Here is a 21,803-nt window from a genome sequence, read left to right on the forward strand (position 1 = left end):
CCTGTACCTCCTACTACTGCTAAAAGAAAGGAGTATATAGAACGTCTGCGTATGTGTGTGTGTCTATACTACTCCTGTACCTCCTACTACTGCTAAAAGAAAGGATTATATAGAACGTCTGCGTATGTGTGTGTCTATACTACTCCTGTACCTCCTACTACTGCTAAAAGAAAGGATTATATAGAACGTCTGCGTATGTGTGTGTCTATACTACTCCTGTACCTCCTACTACTGCTAAAAGAAAGGATTATATAGAACGTCTGCGTATGTGTGTGTCTATACTACTCCTGTACCTCCTACTACTGCTAAAAGAAAGGAGTATATAGAACGTCTGCGTATGTGTGTGTCTATACTACTCCTGTACCTCCTACTACTGCTAAAAGAAAGGAGTATATAGAACGTCTGCGTATGTGTGTGTCTATACTACTCCTGTACCTCCTACTACTGCTAAAAGAAAGGATTATATAGAACGTCTGCGTATGTGTGTGTGTGTATACTACTCCTGTACCTCCTACTACTGCTAAAAGAAAGGAGTATATAGAACGTCTGTGTATGTGTGTGTCTATACTACTCCTGTACCTCCTACTACTGCTAAAAGAAAGGAGTATATAGAACGTCTGCGTATGTGTGTGTGTCTATACTACTCCTGTACCTCCTACTACTGCTAAAAGAAAGGAGTATATAGAACGTCTGCGTATGTGTGTGTCTATACTACTCCTGTACCTCCTACTACTGCTAAAAGAAAGGAGTATATAGAACGTCTGCGTATGTGTGTGTCTATACTACTCCTGTACCTCCTACTACTGCTAAAAGAAAGGATTATATAGAACGTCTGTGTATGTGTGTGTCTATACTACTCCTGTACCTCCTACTACTGCTAAAAGAAAGGATTATATAGAACGTCTGTGTATGTGTATCTATACTACTCCTGTACCTCCTACTACTTCTAAAAGAAAGGATTATATAGAACGTCTGCGTATGTGTGTGTCTATACTACTCCTGTACCTCCTACTGCTAAAAGAAAGGATTATATAGAACGTCTGTGTATGTGTGTGTCTATACTACTCCTGTACCTCCTACTGCTAAAAGAAAGGATTATATAGAACGTCTGCGTATGTGTATCTATACTTCTCCTGTACCTCCTCCTACTGCTAAAAGAAAGGATTATATAGAACGTCTGCATATGTGTATCTATACTACTCCTGTACCTCCTCCTACTGCTAAAAGAAAGGATTATATAGAACGTCTGCGTATGTGTATCTATACTACTCCTGTACCTCCTCCTACTGCTAAAAGAAAGGAGTATATAGAACGTCTGCGTATGTGTGTGTCTATACTACTCCTGTACCTCCTCCTACTGCTAAAAGAAAGGAGTATATAGAACGTCTGCGTATGTGTGTGTCTATACTACTCCTGTACCTCCTCCTACTGCTAAAAGAAAGGAGTATATAGAACGTCTGCGTATGTGTGTGTCTATACTACTCCTGTACCTCCTACTACTGCTAAAAGAAAGGAGTATATAGAACGTCTGCGTATGTGTGTGTCTATACTACTCCTGTACCTCCTACTACTGCTAAAAGAAAGGAGTATATAGAACGTCTGCGTATGTGTGTGTCTATACTACTCCTGTACCTCCTACTACTGCTAAAAGAAAGGATTATATAGAACGTCTGCGTATGTGTATCTATACTACTCCTGTACCTCCTCCTACTGCTAAAAGAAAGGATTATATAGAACGTCTGCGTATGTGTGTATCTATACTACTCCTGTACCTCCTCCTACTGCTAAAAGAAAGGATTATATAGAACGTCTGCGTATGTGTATCTATACCACTCCTGTTGCTATTGCTCCTCTTACTCCTACTACTACTATAATAAAGGAATATATAGAACGCGTGCGTATGTGTGTCTATATCACCATAATCATCATCACTAGCAATGTCATCACCATTATCATCATTATTATAAAGTTTGTGGCGATTTATTGAATAAAATAATCCTGGATCACTAAACAACATCATTGTGTCCGTCATGATCAGTTTATTAGTATTTGGTAATCCTTGAACTATGTTGTTCTCGGCATTAACACTAAAATGTTTATTCATTTGATTATTTTGTGAAATATATTAAATAATCTTAGCAAAATCGACCAGTGATTAAAATCTAAAAAGCTAAGAAAAAGAGTCTTACTAGGATAGTTTTTTGTTTCTTTTCGGGGTGTTTTTTTTATACTCACTGGATATGGAATATGGCATATTTGTCCACACTACTAATTAATCGAAATTGAGCACAGTAATAAATTATTAATTTGTATTGTTAAAAATTATTTATCGTTAGAAATAATGCACAGCAATTAATTAATTATATGTATTATTAGAAAACAAAAGGTACAGTATAACTCTAACACGAAACAATGATTTCCTGCAATTACACTTCTTGAGATGAAGTTCATGAACGCCACAGAAATGGGTTTTGTTATAGGAACAAATAAGAATAAAACAATGTAGTGGATTCTTTAAAATGATACACCGGATGAATGAAACTGTTCTATAATAAACCTCAAAGTGTTGTCAAATCATGAAAATAGTATTATGAAATTGAATGTGGCTATAAAATATGAAATGTATAGATTTTTATTTTCATTTGAGATTCTTTAAAAATAAAATTAAAGGCGACTACACACGTTTTACCAAGGCCGAGCACATGTGTGTGTGTGTGTGTGTGTGTGTGTGTGTGTGTGTGTGTGTATATATATATATATATGTTTGTGTGCGTGCATGCGTGCGTGCGTGTGTGTGTGTGTGTGTGTAATTTCTAGCAATACGAATTAATAATGTATTACTGTGCTCAAAATGTGGACTAAAACGCCATGTTCCAATACCGTAAGGGCGGGACGTAGCTTAGTTGTACAGCGCTCGCTCGATGCGCGGTCGGTCTGGGATCGATCCCCGTCGATGGGCCCATTGAGCTATTTCTCGTCACAGCCAGTACACCACGACTGGTATATCAAAGGCCGTGGTATGTGCTATCCTGTCTGTGAGATGGTGCATATAAAAGATACCTTGCTGCTAATCGGAAAGAGTAGCCCATGAAGTGGCGACAGCGGGTTTCCTATCTCAATCTCTGTGTGGTCCTTAACCATATGTCTGACGCCATATAACCGTAATTAAAATGTGTTGAGTGCGTCGTTAAATAAAACTTTTTTTTTTTTTTTTTTCAAATACCGTAGTAATCACAGGGTAGCTTTCTTAGCTGAACTGTTTTTCCTGACTTGTATTTTTCTTTTAAATCCTGACGAAGATATGTTAACAAACTGATCAACTTTCCTTACACTTAAATGCACGTACATGTACGTTAAGCACAGGAGTCGTGACATTTTATTAGTCATTTTGTTATGCCAGTGTCGATCGCATGGATGATAAACACGTGCTACGGACAAACAGAAAAGTGTAGAGGTTTATGCACGCGATTCGGATGGTTTTAGACTAACCGTGACCAGACTGCGATTCCGTCTTTCGATAAATGTGCGATGAAATCGGGACTGAACAGCTGATATCGCAATAATGCGAGAGACCTTATGATCCGATTTTCATCGTAGTAAGGGCTGCCACGTCAGACTTTTCCTCCGATAATTCCCACCGGTCGCACTATGAGAAAACAAAAATGTCGGTCGTCGGTGGGAAAAGAGGTTTACGCACAAATATCTTACAGTTGTGAGAACTTTCGTCGGAAACAAGAACTGCCCCGACGACTAATTTGTCGGCACCTACACGCGATATTTATCGTACGACGGAATCGCAGATATATCTGCCTTTTTCAGATGATACAACTTACAACCACCAGGAGCACAATTCCCAAAGCTCTCACAAGCGTTGAGATGCCATAACAGATTCCTTTAGCCCTTCTAAAGGTTTCCATTTCATTTCAACTTATTTTCGTGCTTATATCCAATTAAGGTTCAAGCACCCTGTCCTGGGCACACACCTCAGCTATCTTGGTTGTCTGTCCAGGACAGTGGGTTAGTTGTTAGTTGGTTAGTGAGAGAGAAGAGGGTGTAGTGGCATTACACCTACTCATTGAGCTCTTAAGAACTCGCTCTGGGTTAGAGCCGGTACCGGGCTGCGAACACTGTATCTACCAGCCTGTAGTCCGATGGCTTAACCACTGCGCCACCGAGACCGGTTCAAGGTTTCTAACCCTATTCACGAACTACTCTCAGTTTTGTGATAACACGGAGAACAAGTAACCGATAACGCAAATCGGCACAAACTGTCTGAAGATTTCGAAAAGAAATTAGACCCGATTTAAACCAAATAAAATGTTATTACATCTTCAATATAAATTTAAATTATATGGAACACTTATGAAATTGTGTAGACTCCAACAATTCGCTCTCCCAAATCCCCAAATCGGCCAGTCATAGAGTATGTTGATTTGCTTCCCTTCCACCCGTTTTGTTTATGTCATTATTGGTGTCATTGCATAACCTGTTTTTGTGTACATTATTCCATTTTCACCTGTAAATCTGCAACTGTACGTCGAACAGAGTTTAAAATGTAGAGCCTCCGTAATTACCATCCATGCCGCTTCCTTCTTTTTGTTTGTTATGTTATCGGTGATCATAAGTTTTTGTGAATCATCCATACGGTTTGGTTAATTATATCGCACTGCAATATAGGAACGTTACGAACTTTTAGTGAATAGTTTAAAGTCGTAGACCCTAGTTTGAATCCGTGAAAATATACACTAAGTTTGTTTAAAGCGACATACCCTAGTTTTTAAACACTAAGGAATATATTTTACTATTACAGCCGTTTTTGACAACTGAAATCATACTTTACTTAGATTTTATGGTTTACATTATCAGTTTCCCTACATTCGAAGAGTTTTTAGTCATCCTGGTGTTTTTAATATCACAAAATGCATTCCTCATATATTTAAAAACGCACGTGCGTCTGAGAAGTAATAGCCTACTGATGTTTAACTCAATTGTAACTTTATCCAAATGTGTTACAGGTTTGTAGATTAACTATACTAAGTGTTAATTTTCACGGGTTGAAACTAGGGTCAATCCCTTTAAAGTGACAGACTCGAGTTTTTAAACACTACGGCGTATTTCTCACTATTAAAGCCGTTTGTTGATAATTGAAATCAGACATTACTTAGATTGTATTGTTTAGATTATCAATTTCTGAAGTGTTTACGGTCAACCTGAATGTTTGCCATGCTAAAGACGGACGTACCTCTGTGAAGTAGTAGTGGTTATGGAGACGAACTCGTCTATTTTTAAAGGGTATTTCCCCATTTCCAGGCTATATATAGTCTATTTTAAGAGGTTATATCCCATTTCCAGGCTATAGACTCGTGTTTTAATCTATTGTAACAGTAACCAGAGCGGAGTTCAGAAGAAAAACGTCCGCTAGACTGGTTTATGCGTTTTACGTTAAACCAAATGACTACGTCGGGAAACATTCAAATAGTTTGCGAACGTTAGCTGGCTGAACGTAGAGTTCATGTGTTACAGGGCCCCGTTCCACGAAGCGATCTTAGCCCTAAGATCACCTTAAGTGCATAGCTGCCTTACGCACTAAGGTGATCTTAGTGCTAAAATCGCTTTGTGGACCGGGCCCAGGTCTATAGATGAAGGTCTCTGTAATATGTATTGACGACCAACACTGAACAACTCGTTGACCTGTGGAACGGGGCCCAGGTCTACTTATGAAGGTCTCTGTAATATGTATTGACGACCAACACCGAACAACTCGTTGGACTGTGGAACGGGGCCCAGGTCTACTTATGAAGGTCTCTGTAATATGTATTGACGACCAACACCGAACAACTCGTTGCCCTGTGGAACGGGGCCCAGGTCTACAGATGAAGGTCTCTGTAATATGTATTGACGACCAACACCGAACAACTCGTTGACCTGTGGAACGGGGCCCAGGTCTACAGATGAAGGTCTCTGTAATATGTATTGACGACCAACACCGAACAACTCGTTGACCTGTGGAACGTGGCCCAGGTCTACAGATGAAGGTCTCTGTAATATGTATTGACGACCAACACCGAACAACTCGTTGACCTGTGGAACGGGGCCCAGGTTTGTAGATGAAGGTCTCTGTAATATGTATTGACGACCAACACCGAACAACACGTTGACCCGTGGAACGGGGCCCAGGTCTATAGATGAAGGTCTCTGTAATATGTATTGACGACCAACACCGAACAACTCGTTGACCTGTGACACTGAATTTTGGGCTTCGTTGCGCTACTTACGACTAGCATTGTTAACAATGTTGACAGTCGACTCGTTTTTATTACTGGCTATCAAAAAGTAAGGCTGTTATTTTCAGTTATTTTCAAGTTTATCAAAAGCATTTTGTCACGAAAAACAGAGAGAAGAATGACGTCCTATTGTAATTTCTGGGTATTTTTGTTATTTTTTGTTATATAGATAGTACTGATATATTCGATTATTCATAGATAGTACTGATATATTCGATTATTCATAGATGGGGGCTTGCACTGTATGTTTTATTTAGCTGTGTACGCAACCGCGCATTTGATGCCAACACGCATGGCCGAATGCGTATGCAATAAGCGACAGATCAACATGCATTATACATACATACATAACCCGTTGAAAAGAAACAACTAACAAAACTGCGACACCTGGTCCGAGTTCAGCCAGACCGAGTAAAAACAAAATGTTCGCAGAACTTGTTTATGCGCTTCACGTTAAACTGGCCACATCAGGTAGCAGTGAACTAGTTGGTTAATGTTAGGGGTGGTTGCTGTCGGTGGATATTGCTTAACATAGAGCAAGTCTAGGTTGTGAGATGAAAATAATTTGGACGAATACGGCCCCAACCCCCTCCCCCCAAACAAAATCGAGTCCACTAAGGAGAATAGATTTCTATGAGCAAGTTATTTGGACCGTTATTTACTTTACTCACTTTACTTTACTCACTTTCACTCACTTTCACTCTCTCTCTCTCTCGCTCTCGCTCTCGCTCTCTCTCTATATATCTCTATCTATAGCTCTATATCTATCTCTATATATCTATTTCTATATCTATCTATATATCTATATCTATATATATATATCTGTATGTCTCTGCCTCTGTCTCTATCTCTGTCTCTATCTCTATCTCTATCTCTATTTTTTACCGGCCTCAGTGGCGTCGTGGTTAGGCCATCTGTCAACAGGCTGGTAGGTACTGGGTTCGGATCCCAGTCGAGGCATGGGATTTTGAATCCAGATACCGACTCGAAACCCTGAGTGAGTGCTCCGCAAGGCTCAATGGGTAGGTGTAAACCACTTGCACCGACCATAACTGGTTCAACAAAGGCCATGGTTTGTGCTATCCAGCCTGTGGGAAGCGCAAATAAAAGATCCCTTGCTGCTAATCGAAGTGGCGACAGCGGGTTTCCTCTCAAAATCTGTGTGGTCCTTAACCATATGTCTGACGCCATATAACCGTAAATAAAATGTGTTGAGTGGCGTCGTTAAATAAAACATTTCTTTCTGTCTCTCTCAATCTCTCTATCTCTCTCAGCATATTGGGGGGAACCACATTCATTTTTCATTTCAACTTATGTTCGTTCTGATATCCAATTAAGGTTCAAACACGCTGTCCTTAACACACACGTAAGCTATCTGGGATATCTGTCCAGGACAGAAGATTAGTTGTTAGTGGTCAGTGAGAGAAGAGGGTGTAGTGGTCTTACACCTTCCCACTGAGTCGTTAAAACTCGCTGTTGGTGGGAGCCGGTACCCACGTGCGAGCCCAGTACCTACCAGCCTTATGTCCGATGACTTAACTACACCACCGAAGCAACCCACACTATTAATACAGTTTTAGAAAAAAAAGAGTTTTCATTGGGGTGGGGCATGGCCCCCGTGGTCTCCCCCTCGCTACGCCACTGCACCCTCCTCCCAACATAATTTCCTGCACACTCGCCTGCAATCTTCTCGTTCCAGGGGTGGGACGTAGCTTAGTTTTTAGTAATAAAGGTAATAAAATGAAACTGCCAGGTTTATTAGTTCAAACAGAATGTCTTTGCAAGAGATGTCGGTGAGTATTGCCGTTGCTTCATACTAAAACAAATACTGTATTATTAAACAATAATGACTAATGTTTGGAATATAACACTGTTGGATATTATGAACTCTTCATTACGTAATAAATTCAAAACACTCGTATACAGAAAAGGCTAACTCCGATGCACCATCTTATTTATCTGAAGGCGACTGCATGGCAGGACTTCCATACCTCCCCCGTGGCGGGACGTAGCCCAGAGGTAAAGCGCCCGCTTGATGCGCGGTCGGTCTGGGCTCGATCCCGTCGGTGGGCACATTGGGCTATTTCTCATTCCAACCAGTACACCAGAAGCAGTAGTATGTGCTATCCTGGGATGGTGCATATAAAAGACCCTTTGCTATTAATGGACAAAAATGTGGCGGGTTTCCTCTCTAAGAATATATGTCAAAATTACCAAATGTTTGATATCCAATAGCCGATGATTAATAAATCAATGTGCTCTAGTGGTGTCGTTAAACAACACAAACACACTTTTCATACCTCCCCCCTCCCCTAAGTTATTTGTTTGGTTTAAACAATATTTATTTCAGTTCTCTTTGCGGTCTGGGGATTAGCCTACAGGCGTTAGATTATATTAAGGCCTCTTACAGTTATTTGTGTGTCCTTTTGGGGTCTATAGAATGAATGAATGAATGAATGAATGAATGTTTAACGACACCGCAGCACGAAAAATACATCGGCTATTGGGTGTCAAACTGGTAATGTAAACAAATAAAGTGATAATCAACATCAATATAAAAATTCAAAATTTAAATAAACAGTGTAAAGAATTGTGAAAAACTACAAATATCACAGATAGATACTGACTTTTACTCAAAATTTCAATTATATCTCGAAAAAAACAAAGGGATTTGTGCTGTATTGGCCATTCTCAAAGAGAATGTTACACCCCTGCACCACGGTGAGGTTACAGCACGCGCGGGGTCTATAGAATGAAGACAAATTATGCATGTCAATGATATATTCCTTTTATGCAATATATGTTGTATAACTTATAACTAAGCTATAAATATTATTACGTTGCCGACTCCGCTTGGGTATTAGTGAATTAAACGGACACAAATCCCCACGCTACGTTTAATTATGTAGCATGTTGTTTAATTACTACATAGCTTATTGTTTAATTAAGTAGCCTGTTGGTTAATTGGGTGGCGACACGTTCAATTGTGTATCGTATTGTTTAATTATGTAGCGTATAGTTCAATTATGTAGCATGTTGTTTAATTATGTAATATATGGTTTAATTATGTACCATATAGTTTAATTATGTACATTATGGTTATAAAGCTCTCGTTAAAAAACAAAACAAAATAAACAAACGAACGAACATCCATTCATACTCCTAAACCCACCCTTACCCCAAACGAAAAACAAACAAAACAGAAACAAATCCACTAAAACATATACAACAGTAAATTTTGAAAACGAAAATATACTTTGGGGTTTGACGACAAGTAATACCGATCCTATGGTATAATATCCGCCCGGTCCCCTCCGTTATTATTTTTAGTTAGGGTTAGGGGTTGGGGTTGGGGTTGGGGTTGGGGTTGGGTTTAAGGTTAGGGTTAGGGGAGGGGGGGGACCGGGCGGATATTTTCCCCAAATATTTTCCTACGTACGAAAAAACAATATTTTAGGAAATAAAATGAAATTTAACCTAGTACAAATATTAGAACGATCAGAAACACTTTTAATATACAGCCACTAATATTTTATACAGAAAAATATATTTGATATGTAATTACAATCGTTAAAAAGTCTCTGTTAGTCGATAACATCTTGAAATTTGCAACAAACTCAGGAATGTCCCTTTAATTTGTACAAAGCTTTGGGGCGAAAATAAAAGATTGCTTGTGAGGTTGATAGTTGAAAGTAATGTATTTTGAGGGTCAGTTTCCTTTTGCTGCTTGTCAGTTTGGAGCCTTGACGTTTAAAGTTGTTGTGTTGCAAGGACCAGTATTGGTATTGGTAATTATTGAATACATATATCATTTATATATTTATTTACTACTGTTATGTGTTTGTCTGTAAAAATAAAAAATAAAAAATTTAAATATATATTTACTTACTCCGTCATAATCAGCTGGGGGTTCCTGGAAGTTGCTAAAGTGTCCGGAATATCCAGGCATATCTGTCAAAAATCCCCAATTCGTAGTGTTAGTCATGTTTAAAAACTATATGATAATCCTTTCATGCACGTCTGCTAACTCGAACGGAATTCTGTGTATGTGTCAAAACTTCACTTGTAGTTGAACTGCATGCACGCAAACGACTGAGAGGCAACCATGTGAAACCGACTTAATAACAAACTACAGATACCTGCTGCTCATTGTGGGGACGCTATTGAACAGTCGTATTGAACTGGTGAATACCAGGGAGACAAGCCGCAGAGCTTTAAACTCGGTGTTCGGGTTGGACGGGTGGTCAGTCTATTTATAGTCTTTTGTTTCCAAAGGGCACTCATTATGTCAGTGCGTGAAAATCGCCGTCAGCTTGTTTTTGCACATTGTACATGTTAGATTTCCATCAAGCCTCCACATGCACATATATATGGTAGAGTGTAAGGGACAACTTATTTTTGTCTTTTAAGCTACAATCTCTCCTCACCAGACTGTAACGTCATTTAATTATCATTAAACACCATTTAATCATCATTAAATAATGTAACAGAAATTTTCAAAGTTCTTAGTTTTGTCAATGTTTGTGTTGATTATGTTTAGTTAAAGTGTACTGATTACAAAAGTGTCACTACTTCTTCTAGTGTTAGTTTTAGTCACAGAATATCACTTTCACTATTTTTAGGAAATGTTTTACGAATTTATGAAATTTTTCGCTCCAAAGACATATACAGAACACTATATTTATGGGGGTTTTAATGGCATTTATTAACGCAAATATTACATAGATATTCTGCATGTTTAACAAAGATTACAAATAAAAAATGAATAGGTTTTCGTACTTTTCGTCAATGGCATGATGGGTCATCATGTACCAATCCCCACAGATAGTCACCCATCATGTTGCAGTCCCATTTCCCTTGATATCTTCTTTCCATTGTTGATATATCTTGGTGAAATCTCCGAGAATGGAGGAAATGCAATTTTAAAAACATCCGGCATCCAAGCTTTATCAACTTTTCTATTAACTGTTCGTAATTCCCATTTTTGTTATTTCCAAGGAAAGTTTCAACCACTTCTCTAAACGACCGCCAAGCGTTTCATTCCTTTGATGTAATTTTTTGTTCAAATTTTTGTGACTGAAGCATCATGCGAACATCTGGTCCGGTAAAAATACCACCTTCGATTTTTGCTTTTGACAGATGTGGAAACATGTTGGAAATGTATTTGAAAGCTTCGCCTTCTTTGTTCAGTGCTTTCACAAACTGTTTGACAAGCCCAAGTTTGATATACAGTGGAGGCAGACGGACTTTTTCGGATTCTACCAAGGGCTGGTACTTCACATTAAAGTGTTCTCTTTGAGGCCAGTATCTTTTGCGGTAGTGTTGAGATGTAGTACGACTGTCCCACAGGCAAAGAAAGCAAGAATGTTTTGTATAGCCTCCATGGAGTTCTTTTAAGAAGCTAATCATTTTGAAATCGCCACAGACCTGCCATTTGTACCTGTTGTAGTCTATAGTTTCCAGAAGAAATTTTACATTTTCGTAGTTTTCCTTTATATGCACAGAGTGCCATATTGGTATTGATGGATACTGATTTCCATTGTGCAGAAGAACACATTTGAGACTTCGGGAAGAACTGTCTATGAAGAGACGCCAATCATTTGGTTCATGACCAATACTCAGTTCTTGAAACAAGTTCGCAATGTCGTTACAGAAACATAAATCATCTTTCACAAAAAATATTTTGAGAACCTTTCATGTCTTTTCCTAGCAGCTGTAGTTCGACAATTGTTGTTCAAAAGGTTCCACTCCATCAGTCTTGATGTTAGAAGCTCTGCATTAGACTTCGTCAGCCTGAGATCTCGAAACAAATTATCCAGTTCCTGCTGGTTTGGAAAGTGTGGTTGCTTCTTTTCTTCGTCAGTATGACCAACGTAAGATTTTTCAGATTCATATTCAAAATGTTCACCTTCACTCTCCAAATCTGTAGCAGGTGGTCTCGGAACAGACAGTTCTTCAGAGTGTGGAACTGGAGCAATAGATGATGGAATACCTGGATATGTGATATGTCGATTTTTCGTTTTCTTGAATCTTGAAATATCCACCATACAGAAGTAGCAGTCATTCACATGGTTCTGTGGTTCTCTCCATATTCGGGGTATGGCAAAGGGCATTGAGGGGCGGTTACCTCGCATCCACCCCTCGAAATTCGATCGACATGTACCACAAACTACGTGTGGAACCCATGATTTGTCTTCATCCCCAATCTTCATGCCAAAGTATAGTTCATAAGCTTGTGCAAATTTCGTAGATACTTTGATTCCGTGCTTTACCTGCCTTGGGCCAATGTAGAATCCACAAACGTAACAAAATGAATCGCCAGAATATAAGCAGCTTCGCGATACAGATATTGCGCACCTGAAAAATACTAAGTTGACCTATACACGTATAGGCCTATATATACACCATCTGGGGACAGCACTAGAACGTTCTAGAAAGTACTGGAACATTCTAGACAGCACTGGAACATTCTAAAAAGTACTGGAACATTCTAGAAAGCATCAGCTCCTAAAAGGTACTGGAATATCAGGTACTTGGAATTTCAAGAATGTGGAATATTTTTCTTCAACATGACATATAATACAAATTAATACCAAATGTATACTTAATCTAACAAAACTGAATGGAAAATGCAAAAATATTAACATATATATATATACAATATATATATATATATATATATACAGTGAAACTTCTCTAAACCGGACCCTCAGTAAACCGGAATTCCCTCAACACCGAACTTTTTTCACGGACCCGCGTTTTACGCAGCTTTAACCACTGAAATAAACCCCTGAAAACCGGAAAACCCTTTACTCTGAATACCGAACGATTAAAAACTCTGAAGGAGCGTCGCCTGTCTCGATATATATCAGAGATGGGGTAATCGTAATCAGTAATCGATTGTAATCGATTACATGTTTTCATGTAATCGCAATCGTAATCGATTACATTTTTTGAGAATGTCATGTAATCGCAATCGTAATCGATTACATTGCTAATGTAATCATAATCAGCGATAACTTTCATGATTACTCATAATTATTTACTATTACTAAACTTAGATGTGTTTAGCATCAACTCCAGTAACAGTGCCAATAGTTAGAAGCAGTACTGGTCAGTCAGGAGAACTGATATCCCATTGTCTACTACTCTCATAATAGAACTATTATTTGCCTTGAGAAACAGGGGATCATAACGTCTGGATTATCAAATGAATGTTACCCAGGGTATGAAGACACACATTAACATAATGGTATCTATCGTGTTTACGTTTACTATAAAACCACTTGAATGAATACAGTGTTCTAGCTAGCAATATATAAAAGGCTGCTGCACCATGCCCCAGTTTTGTGTTCTAATTCATTGCCGTAAACAAATGAATAATATACATGTATATATATATATTTGTTTTTATAATAAAACACTGGCGTTCCTCTGAATGCATCAATTGGATTAAAATTTGCTCTACTGGTAGATCTAACAGCATTGCGTGGACTCCCATGTCCAGGTGGCATTTCATCTATAAATAACAATTTAAATATTGACCAATTACACTTCGCCTTTTATAGCGTTATTCGGTAGCATACAAATTCTAAAAATATCGGGCGAGACTATTTATGCAATAGGCGAACTTGTTGGTCTATTTCAACATTGAAAAAACAGGGAGAAAAGTGCAGTAATAAACTCTGGATTGTATACTAGTATAAACAGATTTTATGGCTATACCATCACGTGTTTTTTTTCCGTCTTGAAACGAATTTTATATAAAATTTTATATTGAAATTAGTTTCCGGCATACTTCGTAATTCACCCGAATCATTTTGTATACCCTCGGCATAATCCCGAATGTTTTCAAATTCTTTTCAAATTGCTGGCATGATTTTGCAAGTAAGGTTTTGATTGGTCAAATGAAAGGTCAACTAGACATGAGCTCCAAAGGGCTGCTGTTAGATCCACATGTAATAGTCGAGCTAATTTTAACTAGATTGCTGAATGCATATACAGCGTCATCACGGGTCTGAATTCAACTAAGAAACATTTGACAATATCTCGTTTTGTCACAGGTGTGAAAGTCCACCAATGGTACCGTGGCAAACTTTTTTTTCTTTATATATATAAACAGTCAAACATTGCTTTATTAATCATGGGGGCGAGACGTAGCCCAGTGTAACAGCGCTTGCTCGATGCGCGGTCGGTGTGGGATCGATCCCTGTCGGTGGGCTCATTGGGCTATTTCTCGTTCCAGCCAGTGCACCACGACTGGTATATCAAAGGCCGTGGTATGTACTACCCTGTCTATGGGATGGTGCATATAAAAGATCCCTTGCTGCTAATCGGAAAGTTTAGCCCATGAAGTGGCGACAGCGGGTTTCCTGTCTTAATATAGTTGTGGTCCTTAACCATATGTCTGACGCCATATAACCGTGAATACAATGTGTTGAGTGCGTCGTTAAATAAAACATTTCTTTCTTTTTTCTTTTTTTGTTAATCATCATCTGTTGGGTGTTAAACATTTGGTCATTCTTGACACACAGTCTAAGAGGAACCTTGCTACATTTTTTCTATTAGCAGCAAGGGTTATTTAATATGCACGTTCCCACAGACAGGACAGCACATACCACGTCCCTTTTAATGATTTAAAGTACAAATATAACTACATTTGTTAATAAACTAACGTGATATCGTTTATCAACGGTTATCACCAGCTGTCTTCGTGCAACATGCATCTTGGTAACATGCGTCTGTGGCCTTTGATATACTGTATGGCTGTAACACAACAGTGAAATAGTGCACCTCTTCTGGGTATTAAAATGGAGAATTAGACATTTTATGTGACGCAGATTAAAGAATATGGAAAGTTAACTTAAAGTTTGTTTTGTTTAATGACACCGCCAGAGCACATTGATTTCTTAATCATTGGCTATGGATGTCAAACATTTGGATATTTTGACATATAGTCTTAGAGAATAAACCCGCTACATTTCTCCATTAGTAGCAAGGGATCTTTTACGACAGTATATCACATACCATGGCTTTGGATACACCAGTCGTGGTGCAGTGACTGGAATGAGAAATAGATCAATGATCCCGCCGACGGGGATCGACCCCAGACCGACCACTGGGTTTACATCCCGCCATTAGAGAACGTGGCTAAAGGATTATAGGAAAATGGAATGCTACGGTAAGTATATAAATATGGATGATCTATTCTAAAGTATTAAATAATTTTAAACATATACTCGTGATAGCAGGGACCTAATTCACTAAACTCTCGCAACTTTGCGATATCGCAGTACAATGCAAAACGACTTGCAAAGAGGATGCTTTGTTGTCTAGCAGAGCCTCGGAGACCTTTGTGAATTAGGCCCCTAGCTTTAAATATACCGAAGGAAAGAAATAAGGGAACACATGGTATTTGAAACCAAACTTAAATCACTACAAGAGTAGTTACTGTCTCAATAAAATACAGATATAATGTGGGAATGAATGTCAATTGTGATCCTGACTTCGGCCATTTTAGACCAATAATGAGAACTGATATTTCAACCAGACTATACACTTTGGTATTGTATAATGTAGAAAAGGAAACACAATTTTACAGATAGAAAGAAATAAGGGGACATATGGTATTTGAAACCAAACTTAAATCACTACAAGAGTAGTTATGCCTGTATGAAATATTAAGATGCAATGTGGGATTGAACAGTTAAATTTTGTTTTGTTTAACGGCACCACTAGATCACATTGATTTATTAATCATCAGCTATTGGATGGCAAACATTTGGTAATTTTAACATATAGTCTTAGAGAGGAAACCCGCTACATTTTTTTCCATTAGTAGCAAGGGACCTTTTATATGCACCATCCCACAGACAGGATAGCACATACCACGGCCTTTGATATACCAGTCGTGGTGCACTGGCCGGAACAAAAAATAACCGAATGGGCCCACCGACGGGGATCGATCAAAGGCCAACTGCGCATTGGGCTTTACCACTGGGCCACGTCCCGCCTCACGTGGGATTGAATGTCAGTACTGTTGGACTGACTACCAGAAACACAATTACCGTCCTAATAATGTGGACGAGGTTTTTCGTTGTAGTCAATATTTGCTATTCATTCATTCATTTATACTTATTTTCGTAGTTATATTCAATTAAAGTTCAAACACGCTGACCTGGGCACATACATCAGCTATCTGGGCTATCTGTCCAGGACAAAGTTAAACTTTGTTTTGTTTAATGACACCACCGGAGCACATTGATTAATTAATCGTCGGCTATTGGATGTCAAATATTTGGTCATTCTGATTCGTAGTATCAGAGGAAACCCGCTACATTTTTCCTAATGCACCAAGGGATCTTTATATGCACTTTTCCACAGAGAGGAAAGCGCATACCACGGCCTTTGTCCAGTTGTAGTGAACTAGTTGGAACGGGAAAAACTCAAGGACAAAGAGTTATTGGTTAGTTGTAAGTGTTTAGTGAAAGAGAAGTCGATGTAGTGGTCTTACACCTACCCATTATGTAAAAGTCCGTACCGTTCAGCGAACCCAGTACCTACCAGTCTTATGTCCGATGGCTTAACCACGACACGACTGAGGCCGTACCGTTCAGCGAACCCAGTACCTACCAGACTTATGTCCGATGGCTTAACCACGACACGACTGAGGCCGTACCGTTCAGCGAACCCAGTACCTACCAGACTTATGTCCGATGGCTTAACCACGACACGACTGAGGCCGTACCGTTCAGCGAACCCAGTACCTACCAGACTTATGTCCGATGGCTCAACCACGACACGACTGAGGCCGGTACCGGGCTGCGAACCCAGTACCTACCAGTCTTATGTCCGATGGCTCAACCACGACACGACTGAGGCCGGTACCGGGCTGCGAACCCAGTACCTACCAGTCTTATGTCCGATGACTCAACCACGACACGACTGAGGCCGTACCGTTCAGCGAACCCAGTACCTACGAGTCTTATGTCCGATGGCTCAACCACGACACGACTGAGACCGGTACCGGGCTGCGAACCCAGTACCTACCAGTCTTATGTCTGATGGCTCAACCACGACACGACTGAGGCCGGTACCGGGCTGCGAACCCAGTACCTACCAGTCTTATGTCCGATGGCTCAACCACGACACGACTGAGGCCGTACCGTTCAGCGAACCCAGTACCTACCATTCTTATGCCCGATGACTCAACCACGACACGATTGAGGCCGGTACCGGGCTGCGAACCCAGTACCTACCAGTCTTATGTCCGATGGCTCAACTACGACACGACTGAGGCCGGTATTTGCTATATATATTTCCTTATTTACTTATACTTATCGCATAATGCAATGGATATAATGACAGTAACTCCGCACTGGATTGTATAGCAGCAGATTTCGAGCTATATATACTCATGAAAACAAATAAGGGGACATTTTCTATTAATATTTATTACACACCAGTGTAAGATAATGCTCATGTCATAACAATTACTCAATATCTACCTAGTAATATTAGCGTGACGTGAGCGTGACGTAGATCACATGCTGACCCAATTTGTAGAAACGTGTAGTAGGTCTCGACATTTTCTTACTTCTACGTTGCGGCTTGTTTGCAGTTGGTTTGTAATAAATAAAATACCATTTTTATGAAACTCGTGAACAGTGTTGGTATGTAACTCGCTTTCGCTCGTCAGATACCAAAACTATTCACTCATTTCATAAAAATAATATGACAGGCAAGCTCGTTTAGTATTCTATATATGTATATGCTCCCTTATTTGTATCCATCAGTACTAGTATATATAGCTCGATATACGTTACTAGATGGTGCGGTGCGTAGTTACTGTCATTATATTGATTGCATTATGCGATGAGTATACATAAGAATAAAGTCGTGTAAATCACTATTAGTAAAGTTTGGTTATTTAACTATGGCTAGTGACCTAGATCTGTCAGCAGAATGTTGAAGGGGTGGGTTGGGGTGGCATTAGGAGAAAAGAACTTTAAAAAAAACTTCCATATCCACAATGAAAAAGTTAAAGTTTGTTTTGTTTAACGACACCCCTAAAGCACATTGATTTATATCACCAATGAAAGGCTGTGAGTTACATGAACTTTCAGGCGATGATAATTGCTGTAACGGCCTAAAATGTCGCAGCTGTCCAAGTATTAGCAACGTGAACGAAAGGTGGCGCTCTGGTTTTGGCCCTGTCACACTATAGCGTATGAGAGAAACGTATGAATTTTCATACGCACAAGAAGCCCTTGAAAATGCAGAATTGTGCGTATACTTACCGTATTTAACCTATGCGTAGCGTATGAGTAGCGTATAGCCAGCGTATGGCCAGCGTATGACCAGTGAATGTCAGGAAATGTTAGCCTATGGCCAGCGTACTCTGCGTATGGCTAGCGTATGACAGCGTATGACCAGCGTATGTCAGCGTGTGACCAGCGTATGGCCAGCGTACTCTGCGTATGGCTAGCGTATGAGTAGCGTATGAACTGCGTATGTCCAGCGTATCTCGATCACGTGACAAAGTGCTTATATCAACGGCAGTCATTCCAGATTGCAGCATTATTGCAGTAGAAGTGAAGAAGAGCTACAAATGGGAACCTATATGTACACTTTCTCAAAACGCTGGCAATACGCTGGGTATACGCTGGCCAGACGCCAATCATACGCTAGTTGTATGTTAATTACGTTACTCAATCGTTAGGCATACGCCAAGATGTCTATATACGTTGCAGATACGTCAGACATACGTTAGAAGTACGTTACTCATGCGCTATCAATGCGCTATCAATACGCTAGCTATACGGTACACCTTCATGGCAGCGTATGTCAGCGTACGACCAGCGTACTCGACCTAGGAGTCACGTACCTCTAGCGTATTCAGCGTCTGCCTAACGTATGCTTAGCGTATAAACCATACGTCGGAGTACGCACACATTTTTTTAAACATGCTTAAAAATTATTTTCTACCTCGCCGTATGCCAGCGTATGCCAGCGTATGCCACCGTGCTTCAAACGTATACAACCTATGCCTAACGTACCCCTAGCGTATGTCAGCGTATACCAGCGTATGAGTGATATTTTTCATACGCTGACATACGCTAATACGATACGCTACAGTGTGACAGGGCCTTATGCGCTGTTAGCCAGTCAACTATTTTTTGGACAAAATAAGCTTCATTACACATGTGCATACTGTAGCTTATCCTGGCCATCTGGAATATGGAAATAAATTGTAATACACGAGGTGGGGTTGGAGTATAATCGAACTTTGTCAGCATTGTAATATACTAACCAGGGAACATTTTATTCAGTATTCATAGATCGCTACACAATTTTAAAACAATAAACAGTAGTTGCTAATCAATTTTCACTTGACTAAAAATATCGCTAATCAAGATTTTGAAAACAAAATGCTCCCTGCTAGTTACTGTAGTTAGCGGCAAATATATTTTTAAAATAGTAATGAAAATTTCGAAGTATATTTTAATAGTATAAAAGCTTTCCTCGCAGTTCAAATAATAATTGTTTTAAATAAAATGCTTAAATAAAATGCTATCTCCTTGGTTTACTGTATCTTTTCCAAAAGTAACTGTTTTTGTTTTGTTTTGTTTATGTTGAATGATTAAAATGTACATTTTAAATAAACTATGCATTGGATATTATATAAAAATTACAAATTATCAAATATATTTAAAGTTGTGGCTTTTGTGTTTTTGTCATCAACTTAAAACTTTAAAGCCCACGTTTTAGATAGCATGAACATGTTTATATCACTGGTGAACAGTATCCACTGAATTTGCAAGCGAGCCGCTTGTTATATTGGATGGCCAAAACAACCCTCAAAAACGATAACCCTCTTGAATATGGAATAGGCTAAAACGTATGGGGTCTGTAATTTTAATATTCCACGCTCATTACAATATAGATATTTGCCTCATTCAGTAAAAAAAGTGTAGGCCCATAGGTCAAATATTGTTAAAAATACCAACAGATTCACAAAACATTTACACCAAAAGCGAAGTGAAATTTTATTGTATAACATTTAGTTAAATATCTTAAAATATCAATGAAATAAAAGTGTTATCATTCACTCAGTGACGATAACACATTTAGAGTAAAAAGGTCACGATTTCACTCTAAAATGTGTTATTGTCACTGTAGAAAGTGTTATCTTAACTGTGAGAAAACCGGAACTATTTTCTACTGGCATTTTAAAAATAAAGGTAAATTGCCAAAAGTTATATAATAAATAGAAAATTTCATGTTTTTTGTCAAATATGATTTATATCTCATCTCGTGAAGTTTGCAATCATATCTCACAAGTCGCGCTTGTTCATGACACGGCAAAATTCACGAAGAATGAACGAAAGGACAAAATAAGAGAGAAATGGGAAGAAATCACATTCGAAGAAATCAGAAAATCGATTTCCCCATGGAAAACAAATATTTGAGGGCAGTCTACGAGCAAGACGGTGGACACTTAGACCACATTGCTAAGTAAACAAAAGTAGATTTCACTTATTAGCTTTTGGCGTCGCATTTTATGACTTACAATTTTGAATCTGTTGCTATTTTAACACTATTTGACTTATGGGCCTACAATTTTCACTGAATGTGGAAAATATATATCCATATAGTAATTAGTATGAAGTATTAACATTACAGTCTCAATTCTTTTTAAATAATTCTATATTCAGGAGGGTTATAGGTGGGGGTTTTGTTTTTGTTTTGGGGTGGGGGGGGGGTTTGGGGGGGTTGTGGGGGGTTGGGGGGTGGGGGAACCCGATATATAATGTTTGGTAATATATACTAAGCAACGAAAGAAATGCGATATGCGATATGCAAATGCTAATAATAATAATAATAATAATAATAATAGAATAAACAGTGAAGTCCCCATACATTTTAGAAAATTTTATATTCAGTACGGTTATCTTCTCTTTTGTTTTTTGTTTTGTTTTGGGTTTTGGAGGGTTTTTTTGGGGAGGGCTTATCGTTTGCGTCGCATTTTTTTACTTACAATTTTGAATCTGTTGCTGTTTTAACAATATTTGACCTATGACTTAAAATCTATACTAAAGATTGAAAATATCCATACAGGGTTATGAAACAGCATAGTTACAGTCATTATACTTTTTAAATCATTCTATATTCAGTAGAGTTATCGGGTTGTTGTTGTTTATTTGGGTTTTTTGTTGTGGGTTTTTTATGATGTTTGGTATTTATAACATACTAAACAACGAAAGAAATGCGATACGCAAATGTTAATAAAAATGTGTGTTTGAAACAGTGATATGAAATAGAAAGAAGAACACTTAACCGAAATGGTGCAATTTTGGATATCATTTAGAAGAGATATGCTGTGTTAATTAATATCACTCACCAAAAGAATAATATAGGGTATTTGTATTATTTGCGTTTCTTTTTGTTGCTCAGTATATATCATTAATATACTGTTCAAAATAAACAGGGAATATTAAAAAATAACAATATAATAAA

General features: G+C 38.6%; 1 protein-coding gene across 1 annotated transcript in view; it reads right to left on the reverse strand.

The window, feature by feature from the left end:
• Positions 1 to 10,396, reverse strand: part of LOC121382341 (amiloride-sensitive sodium channel subunit beta-like) — a 41,245-nt gene extending 30,849 nt beyond the window's left edge. Inside the window, exon 1 of the mRNA XM_041511928.1 lies at positions 10,174 to 10,396. Coding sequence (XP_041367862.1) covers positions 10,174 to 10,269 — 96 coding nt within the window. The 5' untranslated portion in view covers positions 10,270 to 10,396. The remainder of the gene's footprint in view (positions 1 to 10,173) is intronic.
• Positions 10,397 to 21,803: the final 11,407 nt, after the last annotated feature.

This window comes from Gigantopelta aegis, chromosome 9 (genome assembly GCF_016097555.1).
Source record: "Gigantopelta aegis isolate Gae_Host chromosome 9, Gae_host_genome, whole genome shotgun sequence".
In the NCBI taxonomy this organism is placed as follows: Eukaryota; Metazoa; Mollusca; class Gastropoda; order Neomphalida; family Peltospiridae; genus Gigantopelta; species Gigantopelta aegis.